The following is a 22,863-nucleotide window of genomic DNA, read 5'->3' as shown; positions in this document are numbered from 1 at the left end:
TTTTTGTTTCAATTTATTAACTGTGTGTCATGTTTAAATATACCTTCTAAATACAGTTTTTCCTTTTTTTAAATAACTATGTTACAGTATTTGCCATACTATATTAACTTAAAAGCGTCGCTGGGATTATGTCTAGCTGCAAGTGAGGAAACAATGGGAAGGTGTAGATTCTTTTCACGAATGTACATTTATTGATATTTAATGAATAGGACTTAAAATAGGAAATGTCATTGATTCTTCAAAGGGAATTGAGCCTTATTGTGCTTAGCACCCTCAGGTCCCTTGAAGTTAGGTCAAAGGCTCAGCAGATTCATATATTCCTCAAGTGTTCCTAAGAACTCAAAAAAGTTTCTGCTCATGGGTGGGGACTATCTAGCTTTAGTTCTATATTCTTGCTCTTTTGATTAGTGAAGTTTGAAAAGCATACTGTATTCATTCCTTTTTGTTTTATATTAATGCAGATGCAAAAATTAACTTTTGTTAAGTGGTATATTATAAAAGAGTCATACTCAAAGTAGTTGCACATATTCCTTATATCTTTAGTTTATAGAGAAGGTTTTGTAAACATTCGAAGAGCCATGAACTTCTTTTGAGTTACATAAACCTGAAAATCCTGACCTTTTAAGTCTTTGCTTTCTTCCCAGATGGTATGAAGTACATCCATACTTATGTATTACTTTTTATATGAGATGCATGAGTTAAACATTCAGTGTAGCAGTTTAACAAAACTCCTGCTTCTGAGAATTTTCAGGTGGTTAATTTGTAACAAACCTTTTAGACTAGTCAGTCACCTTGCCAAAGGCAAATTGTTGCCTCTTTCCTTGTTTCTTTTCGACGTTGACGTTTGTGTGGCAGTAAGGTTATATTTCTCCTCTATTGTAATGGAGAGCTGTTGGGTTAACCATACACTGGCATATAATACCGTTACTGCAGTTATGCCAGGGGTTAATTTTCCAGTTAATGTGTAGACTACAGCTTTAAGACAAAGTTTAAAGTTTTGTTTTGTTTTGCAATTTTTCTTCACAGGGATTTAGAGATGAGCCCTATTTTAAAGAAGAGCTTGTGGATGAGCCGTTTCTAGATTTGGGAAAGGCTTTCCAGTCCCAACAAAAAGAGATAGACAATAGCAAGGAGACCTGGGAGATGCATGAATTTATGGTCCCTAGGTTGCAGGAGATGGGTGAAGAAAGAGAAATGCTTGTTGATGAAGAATATGAGCTCTATCAAGACCAACTTCAGTCCCTGGAGTCGTATCCCTCATCACACATTCAAGAGGCTGCTCCTGTTCCGTCCATGAAGGAGGTTCACTTCGGTACACAGTGGTTCCCGGATCCTGAACTGCCCGAGCCTCAAGAAGCAGGACACATGATGAGCATGTACACTCAGGACATGCAACAGTGCGGCTGTAGCCCGGAAGAGATGGTAAGGGATTAGAATGCATCTTCCGCATTCTTCCTGACTCCTCCCCTCCCCATCTCTGTCCATCAGTCATGTAACTTTTAGACACACGAACACAATTTAATGGATCTTTCCATCGTTGAACATTTTTTTTCAAAAATGTACCATACAGTGTGTTGGTTTTAAGTAAAAGCTCATCATCTCCTTATTGTATAACTTCTAGTTGGAGTCAAAAAGCTACAGTTGCTTTGCTCTTATGATGTGGTTTTTGTTGTTGTTGTTTTTAACCTTGCTTTTTTAGTGATGTTTTCCTCCTGATACTCATTTCAAGGAAGAGTTCTTTCATCGTTGGTGATTAAAAGAAAAAAAAAATCCCTCAGGGGGATATAGCTCTGTATTTCTCACATAACGTGTTTGTCAAGGAAAATCAAGGCAAAATTGATTAAATATTTGTTGTTTCTGTCTTGCTTATCCACACTGTCCTCTGTATTATATATAATACTAAATAGAAAGTCGCTGAACTCTAGAAAATTATCTTTACATTTGTGATACTGCCTGTTGACAACTTGGCAGGAAAGCGCTGCATTTACTAGGTTTGCTCTTGCTATTAAATCACCAATAAACTTATTTTTGAAAATAAAATTAGGGTTAACTGGTCACCAACTGGAATCTTTCAGTAGGGATGTTTTTAATGTTTTATTTTTGTTTATTTCCTGATCCAAATTAACTTCCAAGCAAATGAAGAGAAAGTTTTTTCTATGGAGTACATAGCAGCATGTTCGGAACGGTACGGTGCCCTCCTCAGCAGGGTCAGCAACTTCCCTGCAGTGATGTGCAAAGTGGCCTTTGTTTGTTCTCTCACAGGGCAGATAGAGCTGGGTTTTGTCCTTGCCTCCCTTTGACCTTCCTCCATTTTTCATTTCATTATGGGTCTCTCTGCTATGCAAGAGGCTATATTTATGTATTTAAGGAACCCTTGAGGATTACCCTTGATACGGGACTCTGGGCAGTCTACCAGAGAACAGATGTTTTGGAATTATGTGAGTCATATGGGAAGAGGTGACACAGAATCACCTGGTATGTTGCTGTTGACACTGGTTCTATCTCTGCCAGTCCCATTCAGTCCCACTCCTGTGTCTGTTAAGTGCTTGACCTCAAACAGAATATTTAGTTATACGGAGCAAATTATGAATATATAAATAAATACTCTTGTTATGTCTGTTTTCTTCTATAAAAATAAATTTTTCCATTTACTCAAATATAAGGCAACCTGAAATATAGTCCCATTTTAATATATAAACTTTTAGAGATATAGATGAATAGTATATTCATAATATTTACTTTATATATTTAGTTAAGTGTCCCTATTTTAAAACCTGTAAAATATCAGGTGTTTGCCTGTTCTTGCATTTAATGATAGAATTTTACTCATATTCCTTCAATGCATATTTAATGTCAGAGTCTGCATTATTACTAGAATCACTTTTTGATCTTTCAACACTGTTTTCCAACCATACCATCTTCATTTCCATCTACGTTGTTTGAGACATAGTAACTTTTTAATCCATACTATCAGTCAAAAGTTTATTCTCATCTCAAGTATCATTGCATAACATTAGGTTTTTTAAAAAATTCCTCTTGTAAGTTTATATTGATGACCCAATCAATCCACAGTGTAGCCACTTCCACTGTTATTTATCAAGCTCATTATAAATCTTGTTTAAACAACATTCAAAAAAATAGATAAATAAACTAATTTAATAAAAAAATAAATGCAATTATAAACAATCATAGCTTTTTAAAAATGTGAACAAAACATTGAATAAAAAAGATAAATGACACTGAAAAAAAATATATATGTCACGTGGTTGCAATGGGTGAATAAATGTTTATTTTTAAATAAAAAATAAATAAACAACATTCAGTGCTCACAGTTTGAAGGACACACATCCTAGTTACTAACTTTGTTAAATTTCCCAGCTTTCTGATTCTGCTAGGTAACCTGTAGGAAACTATAGGCTCCTTAAACTGGCATTGATTAAGATTGTTTTAGCCCTAATGTGTCTTACCTAAACAGTATTTACTTTCTTTAAGTAATTATATGTTCCTGCTTTTGGGCATTAACTCTTTCTTTTAAGTTGAAGTATAGTTGATTTGCAATGTTGTGTTAGTTACTGCTGTACAGAAAGATGATTCAGTTATACATATGTTGTTGTTCAGTGGCTAAGTTGTGTCTGACTCTTTGTGACCCCCATAGACCGCAGGATGCCAGGCTTCCTTGTCACATTTTTAACTATTCTGTTCCATTATGGTTTATCATAAGATGTTAAATGTAGTTCTCTGTGTTATACAGTAGGACCTTGTTGTTTATCCGTTCATATATAAAAGCTTGTATCTACTGACTGCAACCAGGAGGAGGGTCATCTCTTCCCCAGCTCCCTCCCCATTGGCAACCACCAGTCTGTTCGTTATGTCCATGATTCTGTTTCTGTTTCATAGATAGGTTCATTTGTGTCATATTTTAGGTTTCACATAAGTGATACCATAAGGAGTTTACTTAGTATAATAATTGCTAGTTGCATCCATGTTGCTGAAAATGGCATTATTTTGTTCTTTTTTATGACTGAGTAGTATTCCATTGTATATATCTAAACATCTTCTTTATTCATTCATCCGTCGATGGACATTTAGGTTGTTTCCATGTTTTGGCTATTGTGACTAGTGCTGCTATGAACATAGGGGTGAATGGATCTTTTTGAATTAGAGTTTTTCTGGATATATGGGCATTAGCTATTTCCCCCATTTCCCATCCATATCCCACAGTGATGAGTATAGGTGAGGAAAGAAAAAAGTTTTCCTCTACCTTCCTAGGTTCCTTTGGCTGGGGCCCTGGAAATTAAACTGACAAAAGACAGATAATCAGAAGAAAAACAATTTATTAACACCTGCAGCATGCAATACACACAGGAAAAACTCAGTGATAGGTCACTCAAAGGAGGGTTTAGAGCTTGGGCTTATGTAGCATCTTAATGAAGGATAGTACGTTTGTGACAAGTGTCAAGATAGAGGGAAAGGGATTCAGGCTTTTAGGGTTAGCTACTGTGTGAAGGTAAATATTATGGGGGAAATTGATGGAACATAAGGGTTGTTTTAGTAATGTTTGTCATATACATTTCACTTAGTGTCATCTCTGAGGTAGAAAGAGTCTAGAGTCATCTTTGGTGAATGAGAACCAGGGGAAGATAGGAAACTTTTCTGTGTCTCTTCTTTTTCTTCAGCTCAGAATAATCTCTGTGCCAAAGTGGCGTGTTTCTGGGTGAAATATCCTGATCCCCTGTAACAGTTGTGCCCACATGATCAGGATGGGCTTGGATCTTTATTTACCTTACTGTCATTATGGTGGACTCCATGGTGATCATTTATTATTTAATATTATAAACTCTGGGTGAGTGGATTTTAAAAACACAGTCACACGCCTTACAAATATGTAATTCCCGGTACTCTTCTATTTAGAGGGTGTCCTCTAGAAGGCAGTGAAACATTATCATTCTGTCTTCATTATGTTTGATAATATCTATTTTGGGCTACAAGTATAGCTATGTTTGTGGAGTGCAAATAGTACCCAACTACTTATAAGCTTATCTTTCTCCACCACACTCTTACTCCATTTTAGTTGAAGGGTAAAACCATCAAGGTTGATAGATCTGGTTCTTTATTTTTAGTTGTGATCGAATATACATTATATGAAGTTGACCATTTTAACCATTTTTAGGCTTACAGTTCTCATGGAATGAATATACTCACATTATTGAACAACCATTACGACCACCCATCTCTAGCATTTTTACATCTTCCCAAATGGAGACTCTGTACCCAGTAAACAATAAGCTGCTCATTCTCCTTTTCCTTTATCCTCTGGCAACAAACCACAATTCTACTTTCTGTGTCTAAGAATTTGACTGTTCAAAGAACCTCATGTAAATAGAATCATACAATATTTATCTTTTTGTGTCTGACTTATTTCACTTATCGTGATGTCTTCAAGGTTCGTACATGTAGCATGTCAGCATTTTCTCCCTTTTTGAGACTGAATAGTATTCCATTGAATGTATATACCCCATTTTGTTTGCTTGTTCATCAATTGATGGACATCTGGGTTGTTTCTGTCTTTGGCTATTGTGAACAATGCTGCTGTGGACACTGCTATACAAACATCTGTTCAAAACCAAATTTTGAGTGGTACACACCCTGAAGTGAAATTGCCAGATCGTGTGGTAATTCTCTTTAATTTGGGGGAGAAAATCACGTACTGATTTCATAGCCGCTGTGCCATTTTACATTCCTGCCAGCAATGCACAGATTTTCTAATTTTTCCACATATTCACTAACGCTTGCTTTCTGTTTTGTAGATAGGTGTGAAGTGGTAGCTCACTGTTTTGATTTGTAATTCTCCATTAGTGACATTGAGCAAATTTTCACATGCTTATTGGCCATCTTCAAATATTCTTTGGAAAAATGTCTAAGTCCTTTTCTCTTTTTGAAAATATCTGATTCTTTTTGTCTGAGACTAAATTTATGCTCTCTTTTTCTTCTCTATTTAGGAAAAAAACTGAATTGATTTTTCCAAAGGTCTAACCTTTCATATCCACTGTATTGAAACCTCAGATTTAGGTATCAATTCTTATTCCTCAGTTACACAATTGCCATTAATTAAAAGAAATAACCAAGTGGTTCAAAAATGATTGTACATTTTTTTGTTTTTAAATACTCAGTGGCTCCCATCTCCTCCTAGTCTCTGCTCTAAGAAATTCTTCTTGTTTTATTCTAGACTACTAACTAGTCATATTTCCTTTCTCACCTCTATTTAATATTTGAGTTGAATTCTATATACTCTAGGCTCCTTTGGGTATCTGATATAGTTTATACTCAATTATATTCATAGTCTATTTGATAAAATCTAGCAGTATGTGGTACATCAGCTTATGAGAGGTCTTTTTCTTACTGTTGAAGTGTGACCCGTATAATCATGAAAAAATGTGGACTGTTGTAAAAAACAAAATTTATATTTTTGTTTTGGACAACCTAAATTTCCAACAACAGAGAATAACACAGTGCTATTAACCTTAAATGAATTAAGGCAATGGTCTCCAATGTTTTTGGCACCAGGGACTGGTTTTGTGGAAGACAGTTTTTCCACGGACCATGGTGGGTGGATGGTTTCAGGATGATTCAAGCGTATTACATTTATTGTGCACTTTATTTCTATTATTATTACATCAGCTTCACTTCAGATCATCAGGCATTAGATCTTGGAGGTTGGGAACCCCTGATTGAAGGTATATGTCTGTGGTGGCCATATGTTGCAATTTAATTTCATACATATAAATGTTTTTTTAATATCATAATAAAATACATCAGTGAAAATTGTATGTTCTGGAAGATTATAACTTTGGAAAACTATAAAAGACATGTGTACAAAAGGAAGACAGGGAAAGCGTAATAACTACTGACTCTGCTTATCTGTGGGTTTTAGTTTCGGGAAACAGGTTATTTATTAGGTAGATAAGAGTGTAAGGGAGGGCATAACAAAGGCTTAGAACTACGAAAATTCACCAGGTGTTTCTTAAGGCTGTGAAAATTCACCAGGTGTTTCCAGATCATCAACGAAGCTATTTAAGTTGTGATCCAGCATGATCCAGAATGTAACGTGTGACAATTGACCTTGCTTGCCTTGATAGATTGTTTATTCCTCTACTTTGGTGAATGTTTATTTGAATGCATTTATTAATGTTTATAAAATAATTTTTTGTTAAAAAATCCAGTGTTTGGAAAAAAAGATGTTTATTAGCCTGTTCTCTTGCTGATATTAAGTTACTAGCATTTGTAACTGCTTACCACAGTATAAAATGTTACTTGAGAAGGCCTGTTTGCAGGGCCAGTTTTCCACTATCATTATGATCTGGATTGAACAACATTATGGTGTTCCACATTTTATCATAAAGTGCTAATGCGTTTCTGTTTTTCTTCCTCTCGAGATGAAAGAGAACTTTGGCATCGATTCCCTCTCCTCCATACCCTCAACTGAAGGAAACATTCAACAAGGCAGATTTGATCTGGAAAATCTTAATTCATTAACAGAGAGTAGTCTGGATTTAGGTTTGTGATTTTCATTTCTCATAAACACAAGTTATATTATTTTGCAATCCTTCAGTATTATTTGTGCATATGATGAATTTTACTGTCATATTTTCATTCATTATAATATTTTGAATTGAAATCTGCTTATTAATTAATCTGTTTCAAAATATCTGGAAAAGTAATGTGGCTCATATTTCAACTTAGAGCTTTCAGATTCTGCTTTCTGTGAGGGCTGCATTTTCCCTGCCTCATTTTGCTTTTTATTAGCTGTGTGGATTACAACTAAAACTAGTGCCGTATACTGAATCTGAAATAAGTCTCTACTAATATATATTAAAATCTCTGATGCTATTAAGTGATACTGTTAGCTCATTGAATGGGGTTGTTAAATATTAATAAAGAGAGACATATTTTAAGCATTTATGAAACATTTTTATAGCCATATATTACAGTCAATTTTGTACATTAATAACTTAGTTTCCATTAAAGAATCCTAAAAGTATAGTGCTTCTCCTTGCCTCTTCCCATATTGATTCTTATATATTTTTGAAAACTTGACTTTAAAAAGTAATCTTTCCTTATCCAACACTGCAATATCAAATGTCATTGTAATATTAAGATTCCCTAGGAGAGATTGGTAAGTTCTTTCAAAGTATTGGGATTTATATAGCCATTGTTCAGGATTTATGCTGTCCTTCACCTGTTTTGACTCTACTTATAGGAAAAGTCTTTCTCTATGGGCAGTTCTTGTGTTACATGATAATGTATTATTAGGAGAGAGAGATACCTGTAGAAAGTTATGTAACTGTTTTATATGAATTCAACATTCTATCAAGTAAAATCTAAAAGAATGGAGTTCTTTTAATGTTAAAGATTGAAGGCGTCTATGAGATGGTAACAATTGCCAGTTCCCTGCCAGTCAGAACACATCATGAATAGTTAATTTAAAAAATTAAGATAGTTAATTTTGAATAGCTTAGATTAAGTGAGTCTATCAATTTTTCATAATGTGTAACTGATTGTGGCTAGGAGAAAAATGTAATCTTTTTCACACAAATTCTCTTTGTGTACTGTTTTTTGTCTTGTTTTTTAAATTCACCATGTTTCTGTAGCCCTCTATTAAATACTTGAGGAAGAGTTATGGCACAAATGAATGAATTAATGTGTTTGATTACCATTGATATTAATAATATATAATAATATCCAGCATTGTTTCAGATCAGATAATTTTGTTGTGGAGAGCTTCCCTGTACATCGTCAGATGTTTAACAGCCTCCCTGCCTTCTCACCCTAGATTCCAGTAGTAGTCCCATTTCTAGTCATGATCAAAATCAAAATGTCTCCAGACATTGTCAAAAAGTCTCTTGGGAGACAGAATTGCCCCAGATTGAGAACCATTCACTGTTTTATACTGTCAGGATTGAAAGCAATGGGCTGGAAATATGGGGTGAGTGTTTGTGAAGAGGGACATTAGAGTTAGGAGAAAGATAGGGGAAGGGACTTTGTCCTCATGGGATGATTCAGCCTTCCTCTGAGCCTTCCTCTGGGTATCATCTAAGTGACTCCGAAGTTATTTCCTCTGACTTCTGCTGCCTGCATGAGTTTCCTAGGGCCCTGTAACAAGTTACTACACAACTGGTGGCTTAGAACATCAGAAGTTAATTCTCTTACTGTTCTGGAGCCCCTAAGTCCTAAACTAACATGCTGAGCTACTTCTAAAGGTCTTGGGAAGAATCTGTTCTTTTCCCTGTCTAGCTTCAGGTGACTCCAGCATCTTTTGGCTTGTGGCTGCTTCATTCTAATCTCTGCCTCCATCCTCACGTGGCCCTCTCCTCTTCTCCATGTCTTCTCTTCTTCTGTCTCTTATAAGGACACCTGTTGTTGGATTTAGGGCCTGCTTAGATTGTCTCATCTCAAGATGCTTAATTTAGTTACATTTGCAAAGCCCTTTTCTCCATGTAAGGTCTCATTTATAGGTTCTGTGGCAGATATATATATCCAGATGCACCATCAATCAACCTACTGTACTGCCTTAATCTAATATTTGGCAAGGCACTTGGATTCTATTTTTGGAGATTATAGCTCTAGGTGTTAAGCTACACTTGTATACCTTAGGCCTGTCCTTACTAGGAAAGTGTTCATAACCACATGTTTTTTGGAAAAATTTTCAACTATCAGTGAATTTATTTTTGAGCATTCATAGCAAAAAAATTTTTGAGAGCTGCCAGAATGCTATGTGGCAGGTACAAGTACTTGGATTAATGCTAACCATGGGTGAACTGAGAAATTATTGATACAGAGTCAGTATAGTTTCAGACCCAGGTCCTTCAGTATTAAGCTCTTAATCTTCTATGTCACCAGGCAAACCACCCACTTCTCCAAGCTTCCCCACTTCTGCAGCTGTAAAATGGTGCAATTGGGCTAAGTGTTCTATAAGGCCTTTTTCAAATCTGTAGCCCTTTGACTATTCTGCTAGTAACAGAGACTTTAAGAGTTACTCGTAGGCAACTAAATTAAAATTATTATTTTTGAAAACCTATTTGTGAAGGGTTATTCTTGACCCTGTACTTAAATCTAAAATTGTTGTTGTTCAGTCACTAAGTCATGTCCGACTCTTTGCAACTCCATGGACTGCAGCATGCCAGGCTTCCCTGTCCTTCATCGTCTCCCGGAGTTTGCTCAAACTCATGTCCTTTGTGTTGATGCTGTCCAACCATCCCATACTCTGTCACCCCCTTCTCTTCTTGCCCTCAATCTTTCCCAGCATCAGAGTTTTTTCCAGTGAGTCAGCTCTAAAATCAGGTATCCTCAAAGACAGAAAGTAGTTCTGTTTCCCAGTCTGATTGGCCCTACCTAAAATGGGCCTCCAGTGAACCTGGATGAATTTCTGTCATTGCACCCAGAGTCAGGCACACTTGTGAATTCACATACTGGTCTCTTACAATACGCTTTTGGAGGGCAAGGCTTATATCTGATTATGTTACCATAGTGGGTGCTCAAGAACTATTTCTTGCATGAGAAGGTGATATGCTGCTCCTGTGTGGTGATTTAACAGCATGCCAGTTCTGGCATGATTTAACTGGCATGATTTATCAGTATGCCAGTTCCCTACCTATTTTTTTCTTGTCTGGTTGCTAAGTTGTACAGCAACCCCTTTTCTGCATGGAATCTTCTTGCCTTTATTTTGTTTATCATTCTCTTCTTGCACCTCACTAAGTATAGACCTTTTGGAAATTACTCCCATTCCTCTCCTGGAAGCATTAACTTCTGTTTATCCAGGGACTTTTTTTTTTTTTTTTTTTAACTTTCCTGTTTTCCTAACTGTGTTTTCCTGTTGTGGCTGTTACCTAACAACCACACAGGCCCCAAAGGATATGATTTATTTTATGGGCTCCCAGATACCATGGTGCACCTGACGAGCAGGTCTGTTAAGTCGCCTGTGTCAAGCACGGTGAGAGAGGAGAGATGTGTACGTGAGCACTGCCAAGGAGGAGGAGTGGGCAAAGGGTATGGGCAGCCCTGGGTGGAGCAGGTAGTGAAAAGTTTTAAAGAAACTGCAGCATCCTGTGAAACTCAGTGCTGTAATTTAATAGGCTGCTTTACCAGTGTAGCTGGATGGGAATTAGCTCTGCAAATAGAGCCAGTTCTGTTCTTTCAACACTCATTTTAGGCCATTTCTGCAGAATCTCCATCCCACCCAGTCCCTCCTCAGGGGAGGAGGTAGACATAGGGAGCTAGAGCAGTGGTGCACGTCTATGAATTTGACTCCATGCATGAATGTGGGGGCAGGGGATGGGCTGAGGGGTGCCTGGCAATGGGGGAGAGGCACCTGAGACTTCCTTTAATACCACCTGAGTATTACAGTTACTTTTATCCCTCGCTTCAGATTCTCTGTTGTATTTCCTATACTGTATTAATCAGTGTTACCAACTGATCAGATCCTGATTCAAAGTGTCTAGATACGATAAAAAGCAGAAGTATAAGTGAGTTTACTAGAAAATCTGTTCAATATGAAGAAATGGAAAGTTGAAGTGATGCTTATGGGAGAAGTTTGAGAAGAGTATCTATATCTCCTAGTGATCAATTTTAATTTTCTGATAAGCCAAGTTTCCAAAATATACTATAAATGTATGGATTTAAGGGAGGCATTTGATGCACCATTTTTTATATTGTATAACATAATGAAGAAAGATTGGCTGGGAATTTGTCATGGATTAGATGCAATGGATACTGAGATGTATCCTAAGAGCGATGAATGGGTTTATGCCAGCCTGTGTGCAGGTCTCTAAACATGTACCATAGGACTGCATGCACAGCCCTGCCCTAGTTATTCCTTTTTTCTGTAATAGGAAAATGACACAGATGACATACTAGGTAAATTCACACATTCTAATTGGCAAAATTCCTCGGCCTGGAATTCCCCATCTATAAAATATGATCACTAGTATCTCTTGTAACTAGTTTAATGTGAGAATTAAGTAAGATAACAAATGTAAAAGAATTTTGGAATTTATAAATAAAGCCCCTTCAAAAATGTGTTTTCATTTGATTATTTGTTTTTCTGTGGAATTTTTTAAGTCAGTGAAATATTAGTGTGTCTGTAATTGAGACAGCCTAGATTGATGAAGGAAAATTTGTAGTAAGATAAGGAGGTAATCTCCATCGTAAAGGAGATTAGTTGTTTTTTTAATTGAAAGATTCTTTAAATTCTACAATCCTTTGCATTTTAAAAAAGTTTCACATAATCCAATGATAACCCTTTTTTCCCTCCATATCTCATATTGCTCCTCCCTTCTTCCCTCTCCCCACTGGTAACCACTAGTTTGTTCTCTATGTCTATGAATCTGCATTGCTCTTGTTTTATTTGTTAGTTTGTTGTATTTTTTAGATTCCACGTACAAGTAATATCATACTGTATTTGTCTTTCTCTTTCTGACTTATAAGAAAGATTCTCTTGATAAAAGATTCATATTGCTAAAATAATATCTTTTCACTGAAGCCATGCTTAACATTGTAACCCTCTTCCACTGAGCAATCCTTATTTCCCTTCCTTGCAGAATTTTTTTTACCATAGTACTGCCACCATCTGACATGTTAAATATTTTGCTTATTTAGTTTAGTACAAGTAAGTCTTCTACCTGAAAGAGGCCTGCCTGTGTAGATATCCATAACTCTTTGTTGAATGAATGAAGAATGAATGAATGTATCCTGTGCTTACCAACATCTGGTTTTGCTCTTTAGGCATGATGATTCCAAATGATGTGCAGGGTCCTGCCTTGCTTGTTGAACTTCCTGTTGTGGCTCAGAGAAGGGAACAAGAAGACTTGCCTCTATATCAACTCTCCAGGACTCAAGCTATTTCCAAGGTTTCAGCATATGCAGGAATGTTGTCTTCTAGATATACCACTGATGCATGGTATGATATTATTTCTCTGCATTTTCACATTATAAAGTAGCTTTCTTTTAGCTTCTATTAAAAACAACAACAACAGGTCATGTTTATGGTAGAACATTTGTAAAGTGCAGAAAAATATTTTGAATAATACCCACTATATTAAACGATTACTATGAGAATTTCTCATACTTAAAATTGTACCATATATATAATTTTGTATTCTTGCAGTTGTGTGCAAAATGGATTACATAGAGCTTCTAATCAGATAATGGAGGTTAATTAAGAATTTAACAACTCAAGCAAGAAATACTCGAGGGAAAATTGAGGAAGGATTGGGCTTAAGAGTTGGAGGGGCTACAGGAATTATTGACTGATAACATGTGGGAATTGAGAGGGAGAAGGAGATGATCTGTGTTTCTGAATGGAGCAACTAGATGGCTAGCAGGACCATTAATTCTTTGGCATAAGATTATAGGAGCACGAACAGGTTGAAAGGAAAATGATGAGTTCAGTTTGGGACATGTTGAGGGTTCAAGTATCCATAGAAAAATGAAGTGAAATGGAGTTAATTAAATACATGCCTCCAAGGATTAGTGTTGAGGTCTATCCTGATGTGGATACTTGGGGAACAAGATGAAGTGAAGGTGAAACTCCTAGATTTGAATAGTCATCCAGGGGAGGCTCAAGTGATAATAGAACAGGGCCAAAATTGGAGTCCTGCAAAGCAGCAAAATAAAGGGCATGACTGGAGGAAGAAAACAGTGAAGTGAAGTGAATTGAACAAAAGGTAGAAGGAAACTGATGAACTGGAGGTTGATATAGAAACCAAGGGAAGAGAGCATTTGAACAAAAGGATCATTACAGACTATTGTTACATACTACAGAAAGAGGTCATGGTAGATAAAATGGAAGTTTTCATGGGACTTGATCACATGGATGCCCTTGGTAAGCTTAGAACAGTTTCATTAGAGTGGAAATCAGAGAGTAGCGGGTTGAGAATTGAACAGAAGTCAGAAGTTGGATAAAGTAAGAGTAGACTAGTGTTTTGAGAAACCTGATCATGAAAAGAGGCAGAAAGGATGCATGTTACCTAGACAACTGGAGGGCATTGTAGGACTGGGGCAAGGGTACACACACACACACACACACACACACACACACACACACACACACAGATTGTAAGTGTGAAAGATCCAGAAAAGGAATATGTAGATGCTAGAAAGTGGGTGATTAAACATAGTCCCTGGAAGGGGTGGAGGGAGAGGAGGACATGGCACACCTAGAGAGATTAACCTTTAATATTTGATAGGAAGAAGCTCATATTCTCCATGGACTCAGGTGCCAAGAGTGAACGGAAAGCACAAATACAGGTAGTGTTAGTACCTTGAGGACTGGAATCCGGAGAGGTTTTTACCCTATGGCCTTGGGTTTTTTTTGTCATTTAGAAGAAAGGTTATTTACTCAAAATGATGGGGTGCTAGTAAAGTGGGCCATAAAAGGAGAGATGTCATAATAGAGATTAGCTTTTGAAACAAGAGTAGGAGAGTAAAGACCTAGTGGTGAGAAGGAATTTAGGAGAATATTGATTCCCTTTTTGCAGCTTCCCAGAGAGTGAGAGAACGAACATCACCCTCTCAAGTGTGGTATCTGTGGCTGAGAAGCAGAGCTGCTGAAGAACAGAGGCGGTTGAGAGAACACTGAGGGAAGAAGTTAGGTTGTGGGCGGTTTCTTTACAATTTAAGGAGGTTTTGTGGAGTGTGATGGGTAGCTTGGCCAAGTGGGCCTTGGCAGTGGGGTATGGGAACAGAAGCACATCTGAAAGAAAAACCAGTGCAATGTAGCTCTGTGAGTGTAGGACAGGAGAGGCAAATGAAAGAGTTGGAGGTATTGCAAAATGTAACAGGGATGAGAAATAGGATTAATTGGCCTTAATGCTGTTATTTATTTATTTATATTTGAATATAGTTCAAATATTTGAATATAGTTGAATATTTGAAATATTTGAATATAGCTCACCTACAATGTTGTGTTAGTTTCAGGTATACAGCAAAGTGAATCATTATGCATATGCATATATCATGCTAAATGAAGTGAGTCAGACAAATATCATATGATATCACTTAAATGTGAAATCTAATAAAAGTGATATAAATGAACTTATTTACAGAACAGAAGCAGACTCAGATCTCAAAATCAAACTTATGGTTACCAAAGGAGAAAAGTTGGGGGAAGTGATAAATTGGGAGACTGAGATTAATATATGCATACTACTATATATAGAACAGATAACTGTGGGGACCTACTAAATAGCATAGGGAACTCCACTGAATGTTCTATAATAACTTATATGGGAAAAGAATCTTAATGCTTTTATTTAAACCTTAGTCCAAGAAAGATTTTGTCTTGTTATATGAAGTGTCTCAGACTTACGTCACTCCTCTGTTCAGCGATCTGTGACCTTTGCCTAGAGTTTTAGATAGAAACAACAAAAAGTTGTTGTCTGGGCTTTTGCATAGCTTATGTCTGAGTGGAAAGGAAAGACTGGTAAGCCCAACTAGTTGGAGAAATTGGTGACTTTTTACTCAACAGACCTGGACCAGTGTGTACAGGGGAGGAGCTGACAGGCCCAGGGTCCTAGTGCAAGGGATCTAACCAGTTCCCAGGGGAACAGAGTGTTAAACAACGATGAGTTTGTTTCTTTAGGAGAGATAACTAGCAGTGGAAGTACTGGAAGAGTTAGGAATCTGTTTCAACTTTTTTTATGTGGTCAAATTACTTTTCAGAGACATTTCCGTTTTTTAAATTTCTCTTGTGCTGAGTGTTAATGATGGACTCTGGCCAAAGAATTCAGAATTGAAGCTGCTTTTCACGTTATAGAATTATTAAGTGTAAATTGGAAAAGATTTAAACAAATTTCCAAACCCACCCCTCCGTCCTTGTGCCGAAGATGAAACATTCCATCAGTTGTGTCTTACTCAGTTCTCCTAGTTTCAGAGAGAAGAGGTCCACTTTACTCCTAATGTGAGCACTTCGACAAGCTGATTTCTTGTGTTGGCCACATTTAAGGGCTCCAGCCTAACCTTTGTCTGGGAGATCAGTCTTGCATTTGATTTTTTTTTTTTTTTTTTTGGCTTGCTGTCATAGATTCAGTGTATATTTCAGTCTCAGCAGGCTCCAGAAGTGTTCCTGTAAATCATACTACCCCTTTTCATCTTTCAGGGTATGCCCCATGGAATTAGGTTCGTAGATGAATATTTATTGCTACTCAGAAGACTTCCTGAGTAATGCACAGATTCCTTTCAGAATATAGTTTTTCAGATCATCAGGGTGTCAGCTAGTGCTAAATGCCATTTTACAGTTTCTTTGCATTAATTTTTGCATAAGACTCAGCAGAGTTATTTTGTTAGTATTCACTGTGCTCTTGCATAAGCCAACTTCTCTTCGCCTCCAGGACTAATATTAAGAGGTCAGATGCACGCTGAAAGTGAAGATCTCTAGGAAGGGAGAATGATGGACAGATGGAGTGTGATAACTCTGAAAGGAATCTAAGTGATCTTGTTCTGGGTATTCTTCTTTCTTCATAAAGTTCCTTGAGATGATGTTTTCAGAATTCACCTGGCTTCAGTCTTTTTCTAATTCAACTCTGTCATCACTTGCTGCCTGAAGACATGGGTGTGCCCATTAGTGGGGGACATGACATTTCTCAGACTAATAGGAGATGTGCAGTATAGTACTGTGGTGCTGTTCAAATGCGTTCTCTGTTATTTATGGCTACATGACCCTGAGAGAGTTTCCCCTGTGTCTGTATTTCCTCACTTGTAAAGTAGGTAGTTCAAAGGTTCAATAAAGTGAATATAAAGGATTTCATATGCCTTGAGCATAGCAAATGTTTAATGAAAGGCTGGCAGTGATGCTAGATGATAGTGACAGACTCCTGGCCCTTGAGGTGGATCTAGGGTATTCATTGTTGCTAAGTTTATTAAAACACTCAAGGAAGTTGTAGTTCTTTTTTTTTTTTTTTAGATAAACTAGGATCACATCACAGTAAGTAAAACAGGAAAGATGTCAGAGGCTAAAAACTGGGAAGATGATGAACTTGAGGTGAAAGGCATATTTTAAATTGAAAAAATATCGTAGGGGTGTGTGTGTACTCAGTCACTCAGTTGTGTCAGACTCTTTGTGCCCCCATGGGCTGAAGGCCACCAGGCTCCTCTGTCCATGGAATTGTCCAGGCAAGAATACTGGAGTGGGTAGCCATTCCCTTCTCCAGGGGATCTTCCTGGCCCAGGAATCAAATCGAGGTCTCCTGCATTGCAGGAAGATTCTTTACCAGTTGAGCTACCAGGGAAGCCCTGTGTGTATAATAGGATGCAAATGAAAAGAAATACTTTCAGATATTGGATACTTTGTTATGACTAGTAGGAAGTGAAATATGAGACTGAGTATCATAACTGGGGAAAGGATTAACTGAGTTAATGTTATATTTTAAGTCCCCAACACTGCTTGGCATTTAGTGCCTTTTAAGTAAATGGTGAGTTTCTGATAGGTTTACCTTTGAGTTCCACTGCCAAAAATTATGTGTAAATTAAGAATATTGGTAGAAGACTAAGGGTAAAGGAGAGATAAATACATGGACATGAGAGAGGACTACTCTGGAATGTTTGACTTGGAAGGAAAAAGGGGAAGTTTCCAAGGAGTTTATAATGTTGCATCTGTGGTCCACACTGCAGGTGAAGACAAGTGTGAGAAATTAGGACAAGAGATACACAGGAGTATTACATTAATGCCTTTGGAAATATAATTAGATATTTCATTGCTAATGCAGGCTGTACAGAAGGTCAAAAAAGGGAAAGATCTAAGGAAGCGACTCACCCTTTATGAGTTGAACATTTGTTTCTTAACAAACATGTTAAATGCAATTTTATAGAACAGTTTTCTTAATTTTGATAAATGTATAATGGTGGCTCAGATGGTAAAGAAACTGCCTGTAATGCAAGAGACTTGGGTTTGATTCCTGGGTCAGGAAGATCCCCTGGAGAAGGGAATGGCAACCCACTCCAGTATTCTTGCCTGGAGACTTCCATGGATAGAGGAGCCTGGTGGGCTATAGTCCCTGGGATAGTAGAGTCGGATGCAACTGAGCAACTTTTACATACACACATATACATTCATGTTACCAACACTCCAATCAAGATATTAAACATTTCCATCCACCCAGAAAGTTCTCTGCTCCTGATTTCTAATACTGTAAATTATTTTTTTCCATTCTAGAACTCATGTAAATCATACAACAGGTAATTTTTTGTTATCTGGCTTTTTACTGAGTACCATGTCTGTGTCATTTTAAACTTTCATGTATAGTAATGACTAATTCTTTATGTATACTGGTATCAGGTAATAATTTGCTTGTAACTTCAAGGTCATAGTGTGATATTTGTGTAACTAACCCTACCAGTTTGGAAAACATTAGTGCCTATTCTGCCTGGCTCCAGATGCTTGTATTCCCTCTAGTGTGTCACAGAAAATTGCCATATAGAGTCTATATTTTAAAAGGAAAAAGAAATCTCGAGATAACTTAGCCACAATTGTAACTCTTCCTGCTTACATCATTTTGGGGTGCTGAGTTTGCTTGACACTTATATGGCTTAGTATACAGAATTTTTATGTGAAAAAAAGATATATTAAAAAGGAAAGGTCACCTTGGCTATCTGGATTCACCTGATTTTGGTATGACGTAGAAAATTTTAATCTCAAAGACATTGTGTATTATGATGAAGTTTTACTATTAATATCCACTTGTTCATTAATGGGGCACTTTATCTTTCCTCCCAAATCTGTAAAGAATGATAACTTTGGGCATTTGTTATAAAGGACTGAAATAAAAAGCATTATTTCTATTAGATGGTTAATTCGTTTAGGGAAAGAGTGGTTATAAAACTCTGATTAAATGTAAAAGGCAAAAGTTCAATTATTTTAAGATTTGAGATTCTATCTGATTGAGCTATTGACCATGTTTAATCAAAGTGCAAATTATAAAATTAGAGTTTAGAATTCTCTTGTGAAAGATTCAAGTACATTTGGGCAAATTTGCATCTTAATATGTGCAGTAAAAGTATTTTACTTTCTCCATTAAATTTTAATTTGGGTTAAAAGGTATATGCATTCATCAGTGTAAAGTGACTACATTATTTTGGATAGTTGCTCATCTCCTGTGACTTTCTAAAACTAATCACACTATGGTTTTGAAAGTTTTATCTCTCTTTAGGTATGAAATAATGTGAATAGAATATGTTTATAAATTTCCTGAAAAATAATAATATACTTTGAAAAAGTCTATCTAACAGAATAATCCTTTTGTTACAGATTTTCTTAAAGGAAACTAAAACTTTCCATATTTTAGATAACATTTTTCTCCCTTCACTTAATATTATATGTGAAAGTCAGCAGTTTAGGATATTTTTTGTTTAATTTTTTTTAAAAAGAGAAGCATATAGCCCATACCAATGTGAAAACTTGACTTCCACTCTATCTTATGTAATTTTAAATTTAAGAATTTAATTCTTATAATGATATTATACATGTGCCATAGTAAAAATATGTACATTTTTTCTTAATATATTTCATGAACTGTTTCTTACCCACATAATTTGTGAATTTTTTCCTTCACCCACCAACCAATTTTCTGATCCTTTGGACAATGTGTCCTACAATTCATTTCAGTTCTGACATTAACTGCAGCGTTAGTGCAGCCCCCACAGGTTAAGGGCTGAGTCCCATAAGACTGTCGCAACTTCAGAAGCCAGGCACAGATTCCAGGTTGCCAATTCTACTTCTGACCAACTGACTATTAGTTGGGGGTTCCCATATCACCTTCCTGAGGTTCAATAATTTGCTAGCATGGCTTATAGAACTTAGGAAAGTGCTTCACTCTTACTGCTTTATTGTAAAAGATATGACTCCGGAATAGCCAAATGGAAGAGATGCATAAGGCGAAGAAGGGAGTGTGTGGGATGCGAGAGCTTCCGTGCGCTCTCGGGGCACATCACCCTCCTTGCACTTTAATGTGTTCTCCAACCTGCAGGCTCTCTCAACCGTGTTGTTAGGAGGTGGGGAGAGGTTTATGGAGGCTGCATTATGCAGGCATGATGGATTACATCATTGGCCATTGATGATTGAACTCACTTCTAGCCCCTTTCCAGAGGTAGGGGTGGGGTGGAAAGCTCTAACTCTAAATACATGGTTGTTTCAGAGAAGGAAATGACACCCCACTCCAGCATTCTTGCCTGGAGAATCCCATGGACAGAGGAGCCTGGCGAGCTACTGTGTATACCTGAATATAAATTCAAGTGAAAAAATTGAAGGGAAATGCATATTGGTTGAGCCTCAGTTAAATGCCAGTAATATTTCATTTAATCCTTGTTACTTTTATGGGATAATCAAAATACAAAAGTTTATGCTATGATTACCACTATCCAATGAACATATATGTACATGTGCAAAAAATAATAATATGACATGATAAAATGAAGACTTAAATTGGTGGAATCATGGATATATCATTTAGTGATTGTATAGAGCAGCTTATAAACTGAACCTCCCTCTTTACCCCTGCACCCCCGCCCCCCCACAACTGTTAGTGTGGCTTAAATCAACTGGGGCTTGATTTCTTTCATGTAAAAAAGTCCTGAAGAAGTCCTGTCAGGGTCTTGGACACCTTCTTCCTTTCTTCTGTGCTGTCATCAGTGTATTCCTTTAGTCCTCATTGTGTCTTCATGATTTTAAGATGGATGTTCCATCGCCAATAATCACCTCTGCCTTCTAGGCAAGAAGGGGAAGAGCATAGAGCAAAAAGTTCCTGTCAGCTGATTCTCCCTCCACTTTGTGAGTTTTCCTGCAAGTCTCATCCAAGGACTTTTCCTTCCTTGTTGCTGATCAGAGCTCTTGCACACTGTTACCATTAGCTAAGAGGAAGTCCAGAAAATTTTTTTTAAAGCTGAACATAGTGCCACCTGGAGTAAAGGGGTGTTATATTGGTAAGGAAGATGAGAGAGAGGGCATTAGATAAGTAACCAACAATTATCTGCCAGGTTGTTTTCCTTGAATTTTATGATGCTTTTAATCATGAAAAGTATACTGGCTAAGGCAAGAAGATTGCCTGCAGTGGGTGAGAAATTGGTGATCCTTAATGATCTCAATTCTTTAACTGATTTTCAGATTGTTTAGATCCTTTCACTTTCTCTTTTTCAGTCATTCTTAAACCGTTGTATCCTAGAAAATTGTAGAGTGACAAGTAGCTGGAGTTTCTTGCTTTTTAATAGGACTTATTTGAGAGTTCAGAGGAAAATGGAGCATTGAAACTCCATGCTGAAAAAAAGATCTGGATACTGTGGAGAGGTTGTGTAGTACATCTGAGCCTTCTCTGAGCCACATGTGGAAAATATAGTAATATGACCTGCTGTGCTTACTTCACAGGGGTTTTTGTGAAAATGAAATGGAAGAAGTAGTACCTACATTTTTATATAGAGTAATACAATTGGCAGTATCACATATGTTATTTAATTGGGTGGTTCAAAGGCACATGCCTATTTTGTGGTACAAGTTAGATTGGAGCTTAGAAACCCTGACTCCTTTTCCAGGTTGTAGATGATAGTGCCTCTACCCTATTAAATAGCATTACTTTTATAACTACTCTATAATTCAGTATCCCACTAGGCAGTTCCATATTAATATAATTTGATGGGTGGAAGTATGATGGTGGTAGGTGAGAGGATTGTATTGTTTAACAAATCTTTCTGTAAACTGAAAAATGCTGTGGAAATACACAAAATATTCACAAAATACAAATGACTGGGACATTTAGGGTTAGAGAGACAAAAAAATCTAGAAAGAGCAATCATGTTTACTGACTGTTTAGTCATTTCAATTGTTTGTGTCAGGTTATACTAGATTGTTAGCTCGTCAGTCACACCAAGTTTTAAGAAATGTGTTTTATAATATTTAAATGTTGATAGAAAAACAAAAGTAAAAACATAGAAATTCAAACACAGATTTTTAGAAAATACCATCTATAGTGTCACCAGTGAAAGTGTTTATAATCAGTGATTTTCTGGTACTGGGTGGATATTTATTAATTTGAACATTTAAGCAATATATCTTCATATGGTTAGTTAACTACTGATGTAAATATTTTTAAAGCTTAGAAATTAAGAACTTTTAAACTGCATTTCGATTGTATAATATAAAACTTTTCAAGAACCTTTAATAATGAGTGTGTTTTAAGTTACATGTGTGTATGTTTTTTTTTTTCCTTTCTTTCTCTTCAGTGAATTACCTGAGAGAGAAGAAGGTGAAGGAGAAGAAACTCCAAACTTCAGTCACTGGGGACCACCAAGAATGTATGTTAATAATGTTATTGGCCTTCTCAACAGGACAGTGCAATTGGTTGCTCTTTTCTTCAGTTTAATGGTGTCAGTCATTCTCTAATGATTGCCATAGTTCACATGTACATTGGCCTAAACTGTAGTTGCATTTTGTCTTACCTAGAGGTTTTTAGCCAGGCAAAATGACTATAACCAATATTAGGAAAATCATCGTCATACTTTTTCAGAGAAAGGAACTTACAGATGTCCGTCTATGAGGGACTAAGTATACTTAGTATCACTGTATCACTAAGCAAGGCAGGTAGGGCTGTCTTGAAGGCAGTAAAGCTCTTTGTTTCTTTTAAACAAACAAGAGCAATAGTGGAGGCTTCTGTTACATAGCCCCCTCCTCCTCTTCTGTAAGTCCAAGTTTATGTCTTGTTTGCACTAGCAGAGTGTGCTGGGCCCGTCTCCTGTGGATACTCTCATTGTTTTATGTAGTAACCAGGGCTGCACTTTATTAAGATTATAAAAGTCTTCCATTAGCTGCTCTTTCTATCTTCACTCATTATT

At 36.7% G+C, this 22,863-nt stretch overlaps 1 protein-coding gene across 5 annotated transcripts in view; it reads left to right on the top strand.

Annotated features, from left to right (window-relative positions):
- Positions 1-22,863, top strand: part of PATJ (PATJ crumbs cell polarity complex component) — a 359,039-nt gene that overhangs the window by 101,567 nt on the left and 234,609 nt on the right. For all 5 annotated transcript variants that reach the window (XM_081486637.1, XM_081486635.1, XM_081486634.1 and 2 more), the window contains exons 20-23: positions 1,027-1,422; positions 7,434-7,554; positions 12,778-12,952; positions 22,255-22,326. In XM_081486637.1, coding sequence (XP_081342763.1) covers positions 1,027-1,422; positions 7,434-7,554; positions 12,778-12,952; positions 22,255-22,326 — 764 coding nt within the window. The remainder of the gene's footprint in view (positions 1-1,026; positions 1,423-7,433; positions 7,555-12,777; positions 12,953-22,254; positions 22,327-22,863) is intronic.

This window comes from Giraffa tippelskirchi, chromosome 5 (assembly GCF_054371585.1).
Source record: "Giraffa tippelskirchi isolate mGirTip1 chromosome 5, T2T-mGirTip1v1.2.pri, whole genome shotgun sequence".
NCBI lineage: Eukaryota > Metazoa > Chordata > Mammalia > Artiodactyla > Giraffidae > Giraffa > Giraffa tippelskirchi.
This window is presented reverse-complemented; position numbering and strand designations above follow the sequence as displayed.